We start from the raw sequence: 21364 nt of genomic DNA on the forward strand, positions 1-21364 counted from the left end.
AGTGAATTTTCCACAATTGACTACCTTCACCATTTGTGAATGTATACATAATGGGCCATATGTATCATGCAAATTCGCAATCGCAAAGGCCGAAATTCGCAGAATTTCGGCCTTTGCGAATGCGAATTTGCTAAATGGAATGTATGAAGCATAACTGGAGCAAAATAAGGAATCGCAAAATTTGCAATTCCTTATTTTGCAATTGCATTTAAGGAATCGCAAATTTTGCGATTCCTTAAATGCAATGTATGTAGCAAAAAAAATTAGCAAAATGCCCTTAAGGAATCGCAAATTAACACCAACTTTTAGTTGGTGGTAAGTTGCGAATTCCTTGAAAAATGCACATTTTTGCATTTTTCAAAGTGCCATGTGACGCACATACATGCCCTTAGGGCATATGTATGTGCACCACATGTGCACCCATGCATATTTCAGGGGTGCAACAGGGTGTCCTTTGGAAACTCCTGCACCCTTGAAATTATTCTCAATTTCCGATTAGCGAATTGCGAATCGCAAATTGAGAATAACTTCCCATTTATTCCTATGGCCCTCCTGGCAAATAGAAATGAATGGGAAAGTATTCCTTAATTGCGATTCACAATTTGCTAATCGCAATTAAGGAATTCTAAAAAATGCGATTTTGTACATACATACCCATTTGCGATTCTCAAATAGCGATTTCTTAAAAATCGCTATTTGAGAATCGCAAATGGGTATCTTGATACATATGGCCCAATATGTTTTCCGGTTCAAACATGAAAACTGACCCCTTCCAACTTATTTACACAAACTGTTTACCAAAGTGCTATTCCTTTACATTGGTTCCACCTTCGTTTTCTCATGAAAGCGTATTGACAAATGTTCAAATATGTTGATACTGCTACTAGCATCCTTCGGGATGTGGACTTACATCATCAACATATTATGTGGTAGATAGGTCTATTACCATATATATTTACATAGAACTATGATCTGATTGAGTTTTATGACACACATATTTGTAGGTCTATTCTCTTCATGTCTTTGTTTCTTTACTCATTTGTATTAAAATGGCCATCACCCTGAATAAATAGCATTTTGGGATCATATTAACAAGGGCTTTATCTCCACTTTTTTGGCTTTAAAAGCCAAAGAAGCGGAGATAAAAATATTGCCCTATCAACAAAAGGGTGCTAACAGGCAAAATCGCAGGTTAGCACCCTTTTCCACTACGCTTCCCTTTGCATCTCTAATGAGATGCAAAGTGGGCGTTCCAGAGCAAAATAATAGGAGAAAAGCAGCACTAACCACGGTACGCTGTTTTTTTACGTCTGCTAATTTTCAGACTTAGCCATGTAATCCAATGGGAAGTGGATTACATGGCTAAGTCCACCATGAGCTATCAACCAGAATATCCCTATCCTTGTAAATTTATCGCTGCATTACCAGCGATAACCTCCCAAAATGCCGCTATCTCAGAATTTTTTCTCGCCTAGGTGGTTAGCGTTGTTAATAACGCGATCACTAGGCGATATTATCCAGCGATAGCGGGGTTTTAAAAAAATTACTCTAAGTGTCCTTAGCGTTAATTTTCCCTGTTCCTTGTTAATATGCCCCTAAGTTCTTAGTACAATGCCTATGTATAAGGAGATTTCACTTTGTAAAGAAATATAGATTGTTGGTTGTCACAATATGAGTTCCACCCATTCACAGATTTCTGCTTCTGTGGGGCAATTATATATAACTATTTAACATATTATAAACACAGTGCCAAGGGCGTATCAGGGAGGGAGAAATATTCATAGACTGATTCTGATGCGGGGCGTAAACAGCAGCATTAGCCTATTGACACTCACCTTAGCATGGATGTAAGACGGTACAATGCGTACCGTTACAACGCGTCCCTTTACGACGCAGTTTTAACAACGCAAGTTGTTACAACGACTTGCGTTGGGGGGGCGCTGATAGTGAATAGTTTAATTTACTATTCCAACGCCAGTCCCTGTGGATAGTAGGGAAGGTGTTGGATAGTAAATTAAACTATTACCTATCCTAGAGCGCCCTCAAGCGAAAGTCGTTGTAACGACTTTCGTTGCTAAAACTGCGTCGTAACGGTACCGCGTTGTAGCGGTTCCGTTGTAAAGGATGTTTCCCCCTTAGCAGCACACAGAACGTCAATATCACTCAATGTTTGTTAAATCCATGCATTGAAGCAGAACCGCAACCAAACCTTTATGAAGTCTATGCATGTTCTAAAAAGCCATTATTAGAATATTGGTAATCAGAAGATGTAAAAATAAAGAATTTACATTCAAAGCGTACTTTAATATAAAGTTGGGTGCGGTGGTCAAAGTATGTGTTTGTTGCACGTTGTGGTATATGGTAGTGTATCGATGGTATCATTGGTGGTATTTGTGTACGTGTTCTAAAACAATACTCAGGTTTAAATTTTGTCCTGCACTTATATTGACTCCACAATTTCAAATACCAATATATCACTAAATACGTAGATATGGAGTCCAATTATGAATTGCAAACTACATCCTTGTGTATGACACCTTAATGATATTTTGGTAGTCAATATTGTGGAGCCCGTGTATGTGCAAGTTAATATTCTTGACCTTGATACAGTAACATACAACGTTTTGTGCAGCAGTGTGTGTATGTATTTCTGTCTGTACCATGTGGTGTGTCAAGTTAAGTGTGGGGTGTAATGGATGTAGAAGGTGAAGTAGGTGTCTTAGGTTATAGGTGGTTTGAGAGGTTTAGAATAAATGCTGTAGGCTGTGGATGGTGCAGGTGGTGTCTAGTGAAGATCAGTGTGTAGTGTGCAGGTTTAAGGATGTAGCAAGAGAATGCTAAGTGGAGTATCTCCTGGGTGGTGTCAGAGTGGCGGGTAGAGGGCTTTCTATAACACTGCATTTGGCAGTTCGGGCTGGACTGTTCCCATGAGGCACAGGGTCAAGGCTGATTTGCATATGGCCATGTCTGAACTGGGGTGGTGTGGAGTGCAAAAAAATGATGGATTTAGGCCCAGATCTCTGTACTGGGGTGAATGTATGACATTGTTCTCCATTCTGTCCATCAACTGTTGTTTTTGCATTTGTCACCCCGAGTGGGACGGGTATGCTCAGACGTGAGTCCCGTGCTCTCCACACCACTGGAGTCAAGCTATCCTGGCTGATGACGGCTGATAGCCAGAAACCGGTTCTAGGATGCTTGATTCCGGTCCAGGGAAGACATGGTTTGGCAGGTCGGGCTGGACTGTTCCCATGAGGCACAGGGTCAAGGCTGATTTGCATATGGCCATGTCTGAACTGGGGCGGTGTGGAGTGCAAAAAAACGATGGATTTAGGCCTAGATCTCGGTACTGGTGTGAATGTATGACATTGTTCTCCATTCTTTCAATCAACTGTTGTTTTTGCATTTGTCACCCTGAGTGGGACGGGTATGCTCAGACGTGAGTCCCGTGCTCCCCACACCACTGGAGTCAAGCTATCCTGGCTGATGACGGGTGATAGCCAGAAACCGGTCCTAGGATGCATGATTCCGGTCCAGGGAAGACATGGCTTGGCAGTTCGGGCTGGACTGTTCCCATGAGGCACAGGGTCAAGGCTGATTTGCATTTGGCCATGTCTGAACTGGGGTGGTGTGGAGTACAAAGAAATGATGGATTTATGCCCAGATCTCTGTACTGGGGTGAATGTATGACATTGTTCTCCATTCTGTCCATCAACTGTTGTTTTTGCATTTGACAAGAGAGACGTGGCATGCTAGTCCAGACCCAGAAAAAAAGAGAGGCAGCCATGATGCATACGCGGCAACGTGCCAGACCGCTTCAACCAGATTTCAAAGTCCCAAAAAGTGACCATTATTTACATGGAGGGACGTACCCACAGTGCCTCCACTAAGGCAGAGGAGCGTTGCCGCACCGCTCAAAAGGAAATATAAAATGATAATAACGTGTTGGTATTATCATTTTAGTTTTCCTATTGCAGTCAGTGGCTGGCGGGAAGAGTTGGTCACAACAGGGAGAGGAGTGGTTTGTACTCCTTAAATGAGCACAACTGCTTGGCCGGTCCTCTTGGGCCGGCTAAACAGTCATGCGCACTTCACATCTTCCTCAACAGGCTGTAATGCACAGCCTGGTGAAGAACATGCTCACCTCTCAATCCTCATCTGAGTGCAGAACCACGGTGCTCAGACCAATTAAAACGCTGCATGGCAGTATTGTGATTGGCTCAGGAGAGCCGGGTGCTCCCTGCTGCTTCCAGCTGCTGTACCAGATACAGGAAGAAGAGGACAGAGGAGAGGGGGCGGGCGGACATTTTCAGGTAACAGTTATTTTTTTTCTTTTATCGTCCAGTATAACACCACCCGGGGATGGTAGCAGCCGCTACTTTCTACTCACTAAATTGACTATCGTAACTCAACTAAAAGGATTTTTCAAGTAACCACAAAAGTTCCCGCTGTTTCTAAAAGGCACGTGGCCTTCCTCATTCAGTATATGAGGGGTGTCTTGCAATATTCTTATAATGTGAAGTTGGAGGTATACTAATCCATACGTCACATAATGGAGGGAGTGTGGTGGTGACTAAGATGATGACGACTTAGGAACCTCGAAATTGGGATCAAATCCTATATTTGACTTTCCAAGAACAATTCTGTGATTCTGGGCTGCTCTCTTTAACTCCCTACATCATTTTCTAAATGTAGATATTGTAGACTTCAACTCTACCCTGTCCTGTCCTATTAAAAGTCCATTGGTCCTACTATTGAATTGGCCATGGGGCCAATGGCTGTGTGGAGGACTGGGCCCAGCTCTCGGGGACTGGGGGTGGGTGACGGCGTGTACACTGGATCTGGGACAAACTATACAAACACTAAAATGGGCAGTCAAATAAGGTACACGTGCAATGTCTCCTTTTACTAAGCAAAAAACAAAAGCCAACACTTTGAGTTTGAGAGCAAAACAGACCTGGAAAACAACCAAAAGTACAACACAATCCAATTACCTTTTATTGAGTTGATATTACAAGAATAAGCAGGCAGTATTGTATAACACAGCCATTGAAAACAAGTCAAACCTTTGTTCTAGAGAAGTGAGAGGCTAGCTCAGTCCCAGCTGAGATCCTAGTTTATAAAACCAGCAGACGTAGGGATGTCTAGCAATCTCTGCCACTTTCAAGGTGCCTGGTTTGCCCTGAAAAGGCACATGAGATGACTCAATGGGTTTGCCAAGAGTATTCCTGCAGGACCCTACGCTCCTTCTCTAGCTCTGCCTCTTTACCTCTTTTTCCAGGCAGCGGTGTCGTCCAGGTTTGAGAAAGGCGGTCCATACAGCTTGCATGAGTCTAGGTTGTACACCATGGGATGAGACCAGGCTGCGGTACAGGCAGACATCATGGCCCACATTCTCCAAAAAATAACCTCGGTAGCCAAGAGTCGTGGGTTCAACATCGAGTTGCTCCAAGCACAGTCCTACAAACACGTCTTCTAGTTTCAAGGGGGGCATAAAAGGCGCGATGGCTAGGAGGGCGGGTGCAAGCTCACCAGAGACAATATAACTCCAACTGGGGCAGTAGGGTGGGAAGACGTCATCTGGGTACTCCGCCCATGAAACATAAAATTTGCTTAGGGGGTTGCGGATGGGTTCGACGGACAAGTGGATGCTGCCCGTATAAAGTGGGAAGGGCAAATCAATGGCTGCCATCAGCAGCTGCACTAGGCGCCAGACATTGACGAAGACATCGCTGTCCACCTTCATGATGTACTCTGCTCTTGGGCAGTACTCTGACACCCACTGAAACCCCATCAACGTTTTGAGTATCAAGTTGGAGTAGCTGTCGAAGAAGTCCTTTTGGACCAGGTCGTCAAAGACGGCATGCTCTGAGGCCAAGGAGTCCTGCATCTTCTGGCTATATCTGGTGCCAAGGAGGAAAACGGTCCTAATAGGCTTTCCGGATGCATGCGTGACACTCGCCCAGGTGCTTCGGATGACAGAGCGTGCCCGGCGCTGCCCAGGGGAGGAGGAAACCAGAATGATCACAAAAGGGTCAATGTCTTTACAGTTCTTGCGAGGAAGCAAGATGTAGTCACTAGAATTGAGAATGCGATGATATTGGTTAGCGCCATGGTACAAAGGTTCCTGCAGCAGGATAATTAAGACGATGAAGGCTGCTGAGAGGTAGAGGAGGAGAAGGCAGCATCTGTGCTTGATGAACCAAAGTATCAAGGGCTGAACCTGCAGGAAAGAAAAATGGTGTCAGCTGTGTTTGCAAGCAGGCACAATTAGGATTAACATTGCAAATACAGAGAAAAAGGGAACCAATGATTCCTTGAGTTTGTACATGCTACTACATCTTACAGCAGAGATGTAAGACATTTCTGGTACAACAAAATTGTCCCCAGCAGATGCAGTGACACAGGCAGACTCTTAATATTTCCCTATACTAAATCACCACTGATCCTGTTTGGGTGCTGGAGTAGCGCGCTACTCCTCAAAAAGCACCTTGATGCCTCATAAGGGGTACAAAGCGCTATATAAATGCAAACCCACTCCCTCTTCTATCCCTCCACTATCTTTTTAAACCCAGATAACACACTCACATGTCCACCACTCAAATAAATTTTTTATATTTCGCTATACTAACTCACCACTAATCCTTTTTAGGTTCCGAAGTAGCATGCTCGTCGTAGTAAACGATATATTCATGCAATTATAATTATATCATCTCGTCTGCCACACTTAATGCGGGATAAAAGATAGAAGGTACTTATGGTCAATCAAGTCTGCCCTCATACTGTGATATAGTAGTAGGGGCGTTGTCAGCCCTCGCTTTCTCAACTACAGCAGGGGTGGAGTGCTCGATGGGCATCTTCTGTATGCAGCTCGGAGGAAGGAAGGAAGGAAGGAAGGAAGGAAGGAAGGAAGGAAGGAAGGAAGGAAGGGAGGGAGGGAGGGAGGGAGGGAGGGAGGAAGGAAGGAAGGAAGGGTGAAAGAATTGTTGGTTGAGTAGGTGAATGGATAGATTGATGAGTAAGGATGAATTGGATGGAGTGGTGAATGAGTGGATTGATGGATGAGTGACAGTGTAAATGGATGGATGGATGGGTGAGTGAAAGGATGTATGGATGAAGGAAAGGGGGATGGTTAGATGGGTGATGGATGGAGTGAAAGTGTGGGTGGCTGGTTGAGAGAACGGATGGATGGAATGATGAGTGAAAGGGTGGATGGATGGATGACTGAAAGGGCGGATGGTGAGATGGATGGATAAGTTTGGAGATTGATGGCTAGGTTTGGATGGGCGGGCGGATGGATGGACGGACAAAATGGTGAAAGACTGAATGAAGGATTAAAGAATGAATGGATAACAGAATGTAAAAGTGACATGGTGGATAGCAATGGGTGGATGGAAGGAAGAAAGGATGAATGGATAGATGTGTGTATGGACGAGACAAGAGAGCTCTTCTGGGGAGGGTCACAATTACCTGCTTCGCTTGGTTGGAGCAATAAGAGCTTTGGTTCAAAGTGAGGGGTATTTTAATTTTTGGCTACTCCCTTGTATACTTGTGAAAAACTGGATTACTAGTAACAATATTTGTCTCTACCACAAGGTCAACTGATTGTAACAGAGAGACAGGCTTAAGTCTGTGCTTACTGCATAGTGTATAAGACAGAAGAGGCTCATCATTCTTTAAGGCTATCCCTACAGCATGCTGTGACCAAGAGAAGAAGTAATAGCCCTTTGAAGTCTGTCCCTCTGTGATGTAAAATGAGGCGAGCTTTATCAACGCAATCATTTTATATTACAGTTTGGGAGTTTATAAAAGCAGATAATTTTGACAATGCAGTACAATATACTTCTTGTATTTATGACACTGCAGAAAATAAGTGGGTATAAAGAAAGGGATAGCTTCAAACTTTCAAAGTATTTGAGAAGTATATAAAATACTTACCTGGTTAATAAAGTGCTTATCGCACCAGACAGTTGAGGGCAAAAGAGTAGACATGATCAGGTAGAGAGCTTGGTTTGGAGATGCTTTATGAAGAAGATTATAGTGTCATATTATAGTGGGAAGAAGACAATCTTCAACTCTTACATGAACGCGAGGAGGGTGAGAGTAAGGTGAATAGTCGTTGGAAGGGCCTTCATAAGCCACAGGCTGGAGGAGCAAAGCTTTATATGCAAGTTTTTTCTTTACAGTATTAGGTATCAGCATGTGTGCCAAACCTTGGCTCTCTGGAGTAAAGCTTTCATTTGAGATAGTTCAGGCTATTCACAGAGCTATCTTACCCCTGCGAGTATGTAACATGTGTAAGTTTACTCTTACACCCTTGAGTAACTTTACTACTTTGGGCTATTTACAAAATATGGGTATAAAGTTACTCAAAAGTGTAGACATCTCCACCCGGGGGTGGAGCCAAATTTATGAGTGTAAGTTACTACTGACAAAAAGAAACAGTGGAAAGTCCATCACCACACATGGCCAAGCACTGATACTGCAAAACCCTCCAAGAGAAAATAATTGATGTAGGGACTTAAAGTAAAACCTCATAGGAAATAATGTTGAATTAAACTGAATTATTTAAAATAGGTAAACATATCAATATAACTTAATGGTTAAAAAAATCTAAAAATCTAATATTTTACCAGCCTTTTTGAATTTATAAATTGAAGTAACATCAATTTATTTTATAAAAATGTACTTAAACTACTTTTATTAAAATTTATACAGCACTTTTAATAATTATTATTGCACAATAATTTTATTTTGGTACTTTAGTTGGGAATTTATTTTTTAATTTGAACTTCAGAAAACAGTTTTCATTGAATTTAATAACTTTAAATTAATTAAAGAACTAATTAAAAATTAAGATAGTAGTGCTGTAGCATTTTGTTATTTGTTCTAGATTAAACATTAATATATAACATAAATGTACAATAATTATTAACATAAATAAATTGTTACTAATTTATCAAAAGTAATACACTTTTTTAAATGATCCCTATAATTTACCAAAGGGTAATTTCCACCCCTCAGCTGTGGAGTCTCCTTATGAAAAAGTATGGGAAAAAGTAAAAATGTTTACTTTACTTAAAAAAAACCACAAATATTTTCATGTTAAATATAAATGTAAATTGAATATACATTTCCTTTAAATGTAAAACAAAATTATTAACTTAATTTTCAATTAAATCTTACATTTATATATATTAAAATAATAAAAAAAATGCAAATATATATTTCTGAAGTTAAAAACAATTTCCAATAAAGTCATAAAAAAGACATTATTCATTAATAGTTATTAAACATGTTGTATATAATTAATTAAAAGTAATTTAGTTATATTTTCAGAAAAATTAATGTTACATTAATCTTTAAATTAAAAAAAGGTTGTTAAAATATTTTCTAATTAAATAAAAAATATGCTTTATTTTTAAAGGTTTTAATATTATAGGTATTTATTTTTAAATATTTGAAATAATGTAATTTAATTAACCGTCATTTCCTATAGGGTTTTATTTAAGTCCCGACCTCCATTATTTGCAATAGAAGGGTGTTGCAATACCAGTTGTTGGCCATGTGTTGTGCTGGACTTACTACTGGTTCTTTTGGGTACGAGTAACTTACAGCTGTAAATTTTGCTCCGGTGTGCGTAATTTTAGTTTTAGTAATTTTACACTCAGATAGCTCAAAGAAGTAAGGGGCCGATTCCGATGTCCGATGGTCCACCCGATATCTGTCAGGAGCCGTAACCGACCGACCTGCTGTGGTCGGTTACGGCCCTGCTAGTACGAACCCTGTTCGGTCGCATTCGTATGGTTCACAATGCAAGCATGCATTCCGACCGGAAAGCATGCTTGCAATGTGAAATGCAGGGGTGTTGTTCATCCCCGCACCCTGTGGCCGGCACCCCAAGGTGCCTGCTACCAAGAGCAGGGATCAACAGAGGGGCACCATTCGTCGGCCTCACACCCATGGGGGCCCTGCTGGGGGCCCCCAGAAACAGTTTCCGACTGCCTTTTCGTGCTGGACACACCGTCACGAAAAGGCAGTGAAATACTGCCATTGTACTCCCTCGGCCGTAAAGAGGCCACCAGGGGAGTACTGGAGGATTTCCGGATGGCAGACGGGCTCCCTGAGCCCATCGTAGGCCATCCGGAAATCCGAGTTGGATTCCTTTCCGACTGAGCTCATCGGAATGGCTCGGTCGGAAAGGAATCCGTCCGATATGTACCGATTCGGTCGTAAGGGCTCCGAACATGGGCCCCCATTAGGATGATGGGCAGACAAACCATCAGAAAAAGGGACCGCCCGCCATAAGGGCGGGGGTCTCGATGGTGGCATTAGGAATGCTGGATGCGCCCGCCACTGTGGCGGGTGCATCCAGCATTCCTACCATTGTGGCGGGCGGTGCACTCAGCACCGCCCGCCACAATGGCAGGAAAGCATGCTGTGCACTTCCATGCACAACATGGCAGGCACCGCGTGGTGCCTGCCATGTTGTCCATGGAACTGCTGGGGGGTACCATAGGTACCCCACATGTGCACCCCCCGGAGTCCTTGGGGGCCTGCAACGGGCCACCAGAGCAGACTCCGCATGCATGCCTCCACGGAAAGGCATTGCTAAATGCCCATCCTAATATGACTGGCAGTGTCTGATAGACACCGCCACCATATAAACCCTTTTCCGACCCAGTCGCAAAATGCGATGCAGTGCCCGCTACGAAATTCGTTTTATTTATTAAATTGTTTACTTACCTCCAATTATCCATATTCCTGTTTATAGCATACCCCACCCTGCCCCTCCCCCACCCCGCCTTCCTGCTTCACCGTAACTCCTTCCACGGGCTGCGGCTGCTGATAGCGGCAGTCTGTTAAGCTCATAGACGAGCCAAACATTCAGAGCGCCGACTGCAGGTTCCTGCACGGTATGGCATACATGCCACACTGTGTAGGAACTGGGGGTGCAAATCCATGGGGGGGGGCACTGCATGTACCCACCGTATGCACCCCATGGGCCCTGAGCCCACAGGGGGTTCTATGAGAGCCCCCTTAGTTGCTTCACCGCCACCCTTTTTATAGCGGGCTCACCGCGATGAAAAGGGTGGTGGTTAGGCAACTCAAAATATGTTTGGTATATTGACGACATTTTCATGTTATGGACTGACTCAGAGACCTCTCTAAACCAATTCATCCACTGGCTTAACAACAACAGCGGAGGGTTAAAATACACTATGTCCAGTAGCAAGGAATCTATACCTTTCCTTGATATAGAGATAAAACACACCGAAGGTCGCCTAACGACAAGTCTACACCGCAAGCCCACAGAACGCAACACTCTACTGAATTATAACAGCCACCACCCCCGTGCTCTCAGAGACTCATTACCATATTCACAGTTTCTACGCATCCGTAGAAATTGCTACTTCAAACAAGATTATTTCATAGAGGCAAAGACACTGAGTGCTAAACTCAGACAAAGGGGCTACCCACGGAAACTAGTTCGCCGCTCGTTAAAGAGGGCATGGTACTGTCCTAGGGAGACCTTACTTGAACCCCGGACTAAGAATAATCAAGACAGAATTACATGTGTGACCACATTCTCTCCTGCATCCAATGCGATTAAGAAAAGTGTCCTGAAACATTGGCCAGTATTAAATGCTGGAGTTCTGAATTTAGAACGTCCTCTGTTTGCCTTCAAAAGGGCAAAGAACATAAAAGATCATTTGGTTTGTGCCTCGCTTCCACAATTAGATGCTAGAACCACTCTCAATGACATATGGAACCTACCTGCTCTCAAGGGTCACGCCAAATGTGGCCAATGTGTTTCCTGTGACTCAACAATTGAGGGTAAAACTTTCTCTTTTGGCACAATTAAATATGAAAGACAATATTTCACGAATTGTAATTCTACAAATGTAGTTTATGCTATCTTCTGTCCATGCATGTTGATATACATAGGACAAACCAGCCAGAAGATCAAACTACGGATAGGACAACACAGAAGTAGGATCCGTTGCCAAACTGCCAATGCGCCTTTGGTGGAACATTTCAAAGAAAAAAATCACACAGAGAATGATTTTACTTGGACTGTAGTGACACAAATAAAAGCCCCACCTCGTGGAGCGGACATTGCCCAAATTCTGAACAAAGTGGAACTACATTGGATACTGAGAACTGACAGTATACGTAAAGGCGAACAGGGTCGAAGACTGGACTTCATTATTGTGATGTTGTTTCTTAAATTAGGAAACATCCTCTGTAATGAATAATTCCTCCTGATTAATCTCGCCATAATGTAATTCTTGTATATATGTATTTGTTGTTTATAACCAAATCAGTCACTCGCACTAATTCTCACCAGTCACTATCCCCTCTTTCCCTTGACTTCTCCGAGCCCCACTCCAAGATGGCCGCCACTCTCCCCTTACCTCAACCGAGTCCTACCTCGGTTTTACCTGCATGTTCTTAAATAGTATGCCCCACCCACACCTTGGTAGCGATCACCGCCAGAACCCAACTGTCCTGCCAATGAGCAAGACCATATCAAGTAAGTTATCCCCACTCCCAGCGCTATTCTGTGCCGCTATTTAGATCCCAACAGCCTCTGATCCCGTTCCTTTCCCCTCAGGACTCTGCCCGCCGGAGATACCTTCTGCCATGCCAGTAATCTAGGATCTCCTGAATCCTTAAATAAGTAAGTCCTGTTCTACCCGCGTAGGTTATTCTCACCACTCATGTTGTTCGCCTCCTTATCTCCTTTCTCTCCCTCCAGCCCCCCAATTACCCGACGCGCCACCCGGCTTGGACGTGAGATTGTAAGTAATTGTTTACTCCTCTTTTAAACGGGTGGCAGCCAGTACAATTCCGTTTAAGTACCCTGGTACACCATATACCCTTTGTCTCTCACCCTGACAGAACCGTTATATCCTGCAATTGAGCAGAACCGGTACCCCCGTCCTCATCGTGCAATCCGCGTCCGCCACGCAGGTATCTCCTCCCCCTTGCACATAAATCACTGCGCCGGATCTAGCTCACTGTGCTGCACAACGTTTTGAATCTTTTTAGTGTTATACTATGTCACGGGTCCAATTGCCTGAAGGTATTTTGCGCATGTTGAATATTGCGTCGAAATGTCGATTTTAAAGATGTCACGATTTTCCCAATTCCACTCCATTACCTTGATCTTGACAAGCATGCAAATCTTATTCACATATGACACTGTAAATAAGAGTTACCCCACGGCCAATACTAACACAGATTCATAAGGATCTCAATTGTAAAGACATCAACAATTGAAACGATTTCTTACCTAGCAATTTATAATAACTAACGTATTTTTTCCATGTCTCCCTCCTTTTCCCAACTTTTTCTTCCACTTATTATTTCATGTTATTATGTAAAATGTCATAGAGGCTTAGCTATTATGCTCTCAAGACAAACATGACACAATGTTTTTTGTCCTGATGATGATGCTTGCATTTCCCTCTGCATCGAAACGTCGTCGACCCAAAAGCACCATATGTTTGTTATAAAAGTCACAAACGTCTTTTACAATGGTTTGCTAATAAGAATCCAAGTGTGTTGAACTGAAATACTAGTGCAGACCGCCTTGTGCGCCCTTACATAATTTATTTTCACTTGTTTTGTCTTGTTTTCTGTGGGTCACAGGATGTGCCCACTTGTGTATAAATGTTGACTATAAAATATTCTAGATAAATAAATTTCTGTCCGGCTGGACAAAGGACACGCATATTATTCAGTGTGTGTCTATTATTCACCTGATCCTAAATTACTAGGGTCCTCTGTTTTGTGTAATATGGTAGTACCGCTGTGGCACTGCCAGCATATTTCTGCCTCTCACCGCTGCGCGAACGCAGTGGAATCCCGGATCCCTGGCGGTCGCAGCAGTCCTGTGGTGATCAGACAGCTGCAGTCCTAATACTGCGGGCGGTCCCGTGGTGTGGCGGTGGTCAGACTGAACTCATAATCAGGCCCTAAGACATTGAAGGTCAAGACAAGATGTTAATTAATGTCTGCTTTCTTCCATACAGAAACCCTTTTGCATTTTTCTAGATTTCTTCCAAATTGATGTCTTCCATCACCATGACTTGATCTGGTGCTCGGGGTCATATATATAGGTCATACTGGTCCATTCTCTGTCACTTACACATGTTCTTCTATTTCTTTTTCCTTAAAGATAACTATTGCTCACCTTTAGCCAATGATAAAAAATCTCACAGCCCTGATAACCTCTTGATTTATATCTTTAGATATAACATTGGTTACAGCTGTACTCTCCTAAACAACTTCTCAAGAATTATCATATACCCTGACTCCTAACTGACTATGAGGTCAACATCCTTGTTCAAGCAAGAATGCTGCCTTCTATTACTTCCTTTCCGTTCTCCATCATTCTTAATGCTCAGGACTTTGCTCCCCCATGCCTCTCTTCTGCATTTTTCTGGGAGACACTGACACAAAACACCCTTCCTGCCTTCTGCTCCCTGACAGAAATGTTCACTAGCATATATTTATTTCCTTGTTGGCACATTTGGGCAATGTGTCCTCACTTGTCAAACCTCCAACAGTCTAGAATAACAGCATAACAACTTTTTGACTTGGGTACATGGTTGTTTATTCCACATCTGTGGCATCTGTGTTTAATCTCATAATTTCCTCTGTTGGAACCCTTGTTGTCATTCATGGGTCCCTTTTCATCTGATATCGGCACAATTGCTCTTCTCAACCACTGCTATGACACTACTCTTTTTTAGAATCTATGTTTATCATTTATATATGAAATGAATAAAATGAAATGGAATGTGCTATTGATAAAGCGCAAACTATCACTCCGAAAGGAGCCTCCTGGCGCTGTACAGATAACAAATTTAGCAATGGAGAATGGAGACCTAGATGAGAGCTAGACATATATAGCTATTGCATCATTCAGCATGAAGGTCTCTCCAACCCACATTCTCTCTTGCATCTTATTGCTAGAGCAGTTTACATTGAACGGGTCCCTAACAAATGTATGAGTTGTAGGACCAAATTTACAGCAGCGCCCTCGGGTGTGACGCGGATTGCCGTTCGTGCTAATTTTACAGCGCGGGACGTCCGGAGCTTATAACCAGTGCGAGCAGCTTGACTTAATAGACTCCACCGCTGGCTGAACGCGGCAGAGCGCGGCGGAGTTCCACAGAGTAGAACTCTGTGAACTCCACCCAGGCCTACTCTTAACCCATTAACCGTGGGTGTAATTCCCCTCCTGTGAGGGGGAAGGGGGGCCGCGCATGGCACCGCAGTGCTCATGACGAGCTCATGAGGCACAGTGCAGCTGTGCTCATGCCGAGCTGAGCTCGTCATGACTCCACCCACTCCCATAGAACGTCCGCACAGGATTGGAATTCACCTCGTGGGGGAGTGGCGCGGCCCTTATGACGAGCCCAGCTCGTCATGAGCACAGCTCCACTGTGCCTCATGACGAGCTGGGCTCGTCATCAGCAGGCAAGGGGTTAAATACTGGATGTTATTTAAATTGCATGTGTCAGTTGAAGTGTCCATCTTGTGGTCTTTCCCATCCCTATACCTTCCTCTCTCTTGTGTTTGTGCGCATGAGCAACCTTGGCGTGGCTTTGAATGGTAACGATTGGCAGAGTGATTAGACCAGAGACGTTTCAAGGGGTGCACAGACATAATATCGACTCCAAAATATCGTTTGGACAGAATATCGAGTTTTAAATATAGTTTGGACAAAATATCGACAGGACAGAATATCGACAGTCAAAATATCGTTTTTAAGGTAAGTGAAGTAATATCGACTGTAAATAATATAGAAAGTGAAAATATCCAAGTATATAATCTAGATAGTAACAAATATCGTTTTTTAAATAATATTTAATTATTTATAGTGCTTTTATGTTATAATATGTGTGAAAAGTGTCATTTTATGTTATAATTATTTTTAATTAATGATTTTTTTTTAATTATTGTGTAATTTTATTCTGTAGCGGGTTGTGGGTTTATAGGGGAATAGGGTGGGAAGTAATTTAATTATAATTAATTAAATATGTAAATTTATTAATTGGTAGTAATAATTAATTAATTGGTAATTAAATAATATTTGTTAATTATTTAAATTTTAATTGGTAATTAATTTAATTTAATTGATTAATTGCTAATTATGTAAATTAAAATAATTTATTTCCTGTAGCGGGTTGTGGGTTTATAGGGGAATAGGGTGGGAAGTAATTTAATTATAATTAATTAAATATGTAAATGTATTAATTGGTAGTCATATTTAATTAATTGGTAATTAAATAATATTTGTTAATTATTTAAAATGTAATTGGTAATTAATTTAATTTAATTGATTAATTGCTAATTATGTTAAATTAAAGGGGTATTTTTAGGGTTCAGGGTCAGTTTTTGTTTTTTGGGTAAAGGGGTATTTTTAGGGTTCAGGGTCAGTTTTTAGTTTTTGGGTAAAGGGGTATTTTTTGGGTTCAGGGTCAGTTTTTAGTTTTTGGGTAAAGGGGTATTTTTAGGGTTCAGGGTCAGTTTTTAGTTTTTGGGTAAAGGGGTATTTTTAGGGTTCCGGGTCAGATTTTAGTTTTTGGGTAAAGGGGTATTTTTAGGGTTCAGGGTCAGTTTTTAGTTTTTGGGTAAAGGGGTATTTTTAGGGTTCAGGGTCAGTTTTTAGTTTTTGGGTTAAGGGGTATTTTTAGGGTTCAGGGTCAGTTTTGGGTTTTTGGGTAAAGGGGTATTTTTAGGGTTCAGGGTCAGTTTTTAGTTTTTGGGTAAAGGGGTATTTTTAGGGTTCAGGGTCAGTTTTGGGGTTTTGGGTTAAGGGTTTTTTTTAGGGTTCAGGGTCAGTTTTGGGTTTTTGGGGTACAGGGGTACAGTGTAAAAATAAAGTAAAATTAAATTTACATTAATTTAATTTAATGAAATGAAATTAAATTAAATTATATTAAATTAATTTTAAATAATTTAAATTATAAAAATTATTATATACTTACCAATACTTACGTTGTAATGGTAGTGCGTTGTAAAAGTTGCGTTGTAACGTCATATATCCACTGTTGCACTCCTTGGAGTGGGAATAGTAATTTTTTTTTTCACAACAAAGTTTTATTGAATGATCAGAGAGAGGCATATATGTGGCTCTCCACAGTCAGGAGAGTGCCACCAAATATCAAGACAGGTTTCTTTAGCATGTACAAATCTCAAGTAATTATACGAGGAATGCAAACCCCCTTCCTGCCCTCTACCCCCATCCCCAACCACCCAACTTCCCAACTACCCACCCCTTATCCCTCCCTAGCCCGTTGCACGTGATCATAGTAAACCTTCATCACTTGGTCTTAATGTGTCCGGTACTGTGTACCACCTCAGGCCTGCGGGCCACTCGCCTCCTGCCAGTCATCTTCTTGTACCATCGGGGGGTCTAGGAACAGTCCCCTATACTCCGCCCACCTTCTCCAGATCTTATAATGCTTACGGGGGCATCCCCTGGCTTCAAACACCGGGCGCTCCAGCCCCATAAAGTAGTCTAAGCCAGCCTTCCAAGCACACAGTGGGGGGGCTCGCACTCCTTTCCATGCCCGTGCCAGGTCCCTCTTGGCCACCACCAGTCCCAGCAGTAAGAGGTGGCGCTTGTAGATATTCCCCCCTACCCCCTCTAGGACATGAAGAATCCCTAATCGAGGGGTGCGGGGCAGGTCCCATTCCAGTACTTCAGACAGACAATTCCAGACACAACTCCAAAATCTGGTAAGGCCGACACAGGACCACACAGTATGCAACAGCGTACCTCTTTCAGTTCCACAGCGCAGGCACTCTGGGGACCCAATCAGGCCTGCCCTCCACAATCGCTCCCGGGTGTAGTAGGCCCTGTGTAGGTATTTGAATTGGATGAGGCAGAGTCGAATCGCGATAGCAGCCCCTCGCGGGGACTCCAGCGCCTCCCTCCAATCATCCTCGTCCAAGGGTCCGATGTCTTTCTCCCAGGCCTCCTTAAGGGGGAGTAGGGAGGAGGAACAGTGCGTGACGAGTGTTTGATAGATTCGGGATACCTTCTTATCACCGAGGTCCCCCATGAAGATCTTCGCCTCCACCGGACTGAATTCCGGCAGCGACTCCAAGCCGGCAATGTCAGGTGCCAGTGCATGGCGAAATTGGAGATAGCGATAGAATTGGGTCGTGGGCATATGGAACTCAGTTTGGAGCTCCTGGAACGACTTCAGGGTGACTCCGGACAGTACATGTCCCAGTGACGAGATCCCGATGGCATCCCATCCACTGAACCCCGTCAAAGAGGCCAACCCAGGTAGCCGTCCATTCTGCCACAGCGGGGTCTCCGCCGTAAGTCTACCCCACCAGCCCATACGACGCAGCGCTTGTCGCCACACAGCAAAAACCACACGTGTGACACACGGGAGCTTTTTCCGTATTTTGGCTGAGTATAAAATCGTGTGTAGCGTGCAGTCACCCATCAGGGAGTGCTCCAGGGCGTAAGCCGGGTCACCCCTGTCTCCATACCACCATTCATTAAGTACAAGCAGTTGGGAGGCCTGATAATAAGACAGGATATCGGATGTGGCCAAGCCACCACAATATGTGGACAGGTAGCAGGTCCGCAGCGCCACCCTGGCAGCACCTCCCGCCCATAGGAAGCGACCCAGGACTGAATTAACTTGCCGAAACCACTGGGGAGCGATAGGGTGTGGGTGATTCTGCAGTTGGTATAGGAGGCGCGGAAGTGCGACCATCTTGAAGATCGCAGATCGACCAAAGATAGTAAGGGGCATTCGGGACCACGTCTTAACATCCGTCTGAACCCTCTCCCATACCGGGACCACATTACGTTCCCAAGCAACAGCCGCGGAGTCGGAGAGGAACACTCCCAGATACTTCAAGCCCCCTACAACTACCTGCAACTCCGACGCCCAGGAGTCCGCCACACTCCTGCCACCCAACACCCATAATGTGGATTTACGTGGGTTGAAATAGAGGCCCGACACCTCACCGAAGACACGCATAATCTCCAAGACTCGAGGGCCCGATCTGCTTAAGTCCGTAAGGAAAAAGAGGACATCATCTGCATATAGTGCAATTCTATCCGTGGGGGCGCCGCCCCATTCAAAGCCCCGCATTTGTACGTCAATACGCACCCAGGAGGCCAGGGGCTCCATAGCGAGCGCAAATAAATATGTGGCGAGCGGGCACCCCTGGCGAGTCCCCCTGCCGATGGAGAACTCTCAGATATCGCACCGGAGATACGGACAGATGCTGTGATGTCCGTGTACAGGAGTTTGATGTATGAAATAAACACCGGGCCCAGATTGAGGCGAGGCAGGAGAGCGAACAGGTATGACTATGTAAACAAACAAGGACCCCCTGATACGGATAATTATCCTGGGACAGGGTAAGCAATATGTATGAAATAACAATCCCAGGCATATAATAAAGCAACAACCAATAGATAGAACAAACAAACTAGTGCAGTTTCAAAAACATATACATTTTTAATTTGATAAAAAAAGGATTAAATGTAAAACAGTACATTGATCATTTTTGATAAAAAGATCTAGAATGATACATTTGTATTCATAAAATGTTTTTTTAGTTAAAAGAGAGGAGGTTAGGTGGCATCCGGTCGACGCGTTTCGGCATACACTATGCCTTCATCGGGACTTTAACCATCCAATTTTCTGTAAAAGAGATCATAACGGTGATTTGCTTGTTACATCTTACATTTGTTATGATACAACTGGACTAGTTCAGATTTGTTGTAACATTCTATTGGTATAAGCCTTTGCTAAAAAACGAGATATATCGCCTTATATACGAATGTTTTCCACCTATGCACGTACAGATTTTCATACCCAAGCCTCATTCTGATATGTACCGGCAAACACAGGGTATAGTGCTCAGAGTTTAGACAAGAACATGTACATTTATACACTTTGTTCAGAAACACCATTATATTATATTTCATTTTCTTATTGATGCAAAAAGTCACAGTATCCAGATCTAAAACATTTAAATGGTGTTTATCGCCCAATTGATTAGACTGCTTATACATTTCAATGTAATTTGTGTTTCGCTTGGGACTTTCTCTGAGACATAGTTCCTTATCTTAAATATGTCAGGAGATATACAGAGAAGAAATTTAGAGAAATAAGATGAGACAGGTTAGAGATTAGAAAAAGTTCATATTCATTTCCGTTCAAGATCACTAGTCACGGAAAAACAAGTGGGGGGGGGAAAAATATCCTAATTATAATGCAACCATTCTCACAATTCTACTACACAAACGTTTCTTTCTTACCGAAAGTTGTACCGTAGTACAAGGCCAGTGCTGTTCTCTAAAGATTTAGACTGCAGGACGGCTGTATTTTAAACTGTATCCACAAATGAGGGGCAGGAAACTTCAGTTAAATATTCTAAAGGAATCAAACATAGAATTTTATGTGGATTAAATGTGGGTCAAAGAGCCCCTTTCTTTTTTTAAAAAAATTAAACTTAAACTCACTCCCCCAGTTACTTTTCTTTAAATTCTGCGTCGTTACATTTCAAGAATTGTACACGACTGCTCACCTTTTATTTATGATAGTTGTCACTCAAGATTTCCTTCGCCTAAGTTTCTTTTTGGGATGTAGGCCTATCACACTATCCTATTCGTTAAAAAAACAATCATAGCTTTAGTATGAACCCAACGTGATGCTTTTTTACTATAAGGCAAAAACATATTATTCTTACCCTTTGAGGTTTAATTTGTATCCTTCTACTTAGGTCTTTTTAACTCCTTTTAAGTGAAATTGCAGGGCCTCCGGTACGTAGAAACAGGTCCTAATAATATAACACACCAAACACAATCAGCCAGGGTCTCTTAGTGTTAAATTGATAAGTAACTCTGCGCCAACACTATATAATTATCGCTTACCAAAATATATTTAGGTAATGCTGAGACGTGGCGCAAATTCAATAGCGTGTGTCGGGTGCGCAGCTTGTTAAGGTACGAACATCCTGTGTTTTTGTGTGTTCTGTTTAAAAGCGGTATGGGCTCCTGATAAAGAAAAGAGAGAAGAGCCGCCTGTTAGTATCCCATTTCCAGAACTAACTTTTGCCGAATCGTTTTTTAAAGCGTTTCTCCTATCTAAATTCAAAGACAAATTGCCGAGTATAAAGACAGTTCTATTTAAGTATTCTCGTTATGCCGCTTACCTAATTTAAAGAAAGCCGCTAGATGCCACGTCGTGCGTTGTGCGTTGTTGCCGATTTGATTCAAAACCGAGACTACAGCCGAAGCATCATGGTGTTCCGCTGCAACGGGTTTAAAAGTGCACGTGGTTCCTAATAAAGGACGTGC

The 21364-nt window shown here is 42.8% G+C and overlaps 1 protein-coding gene across 1 annotated transcript in view; it reads right to left on the reverse strand.

Moving 5' to 3' along the window:
* Positions 1 to 4975: 4975 nt before the first annotated feature.
* The window catches only part of LOC144766628 (beta-1,3-galactosyltransferase 5-like), a 97990-nt gene continuing 81601 nt past the window's right edge, over positions 4976 to 21364 (reverse strand). Inside the window, exon 2 of the mRNA XM_078650413.1 lies at positions 4976 to 6223. Coding sequence (XP_078506539.1) covers positions 5252 to 6223 — 972 coding nt within the window. The 3' untranslated portion in view covers positions 4976 to 5251. The remainder of the gene's footprint in view (positions 6224 to 21364) is intronic.

Source organism: Lissotriton helveticus, chromosome 7 (genome assembly GCF_964261635.1).
Source record: "Lissotriton helveticus chromosome 7, aLisHel1.1, whole genome shotgun sequence".
NCBI classification, from domain to species: Eukaryota; Metazoa; Chordata; class Amphibia; order Caudata; family Salamandridae; genus Lissotriton; species Lissotriton helveticus.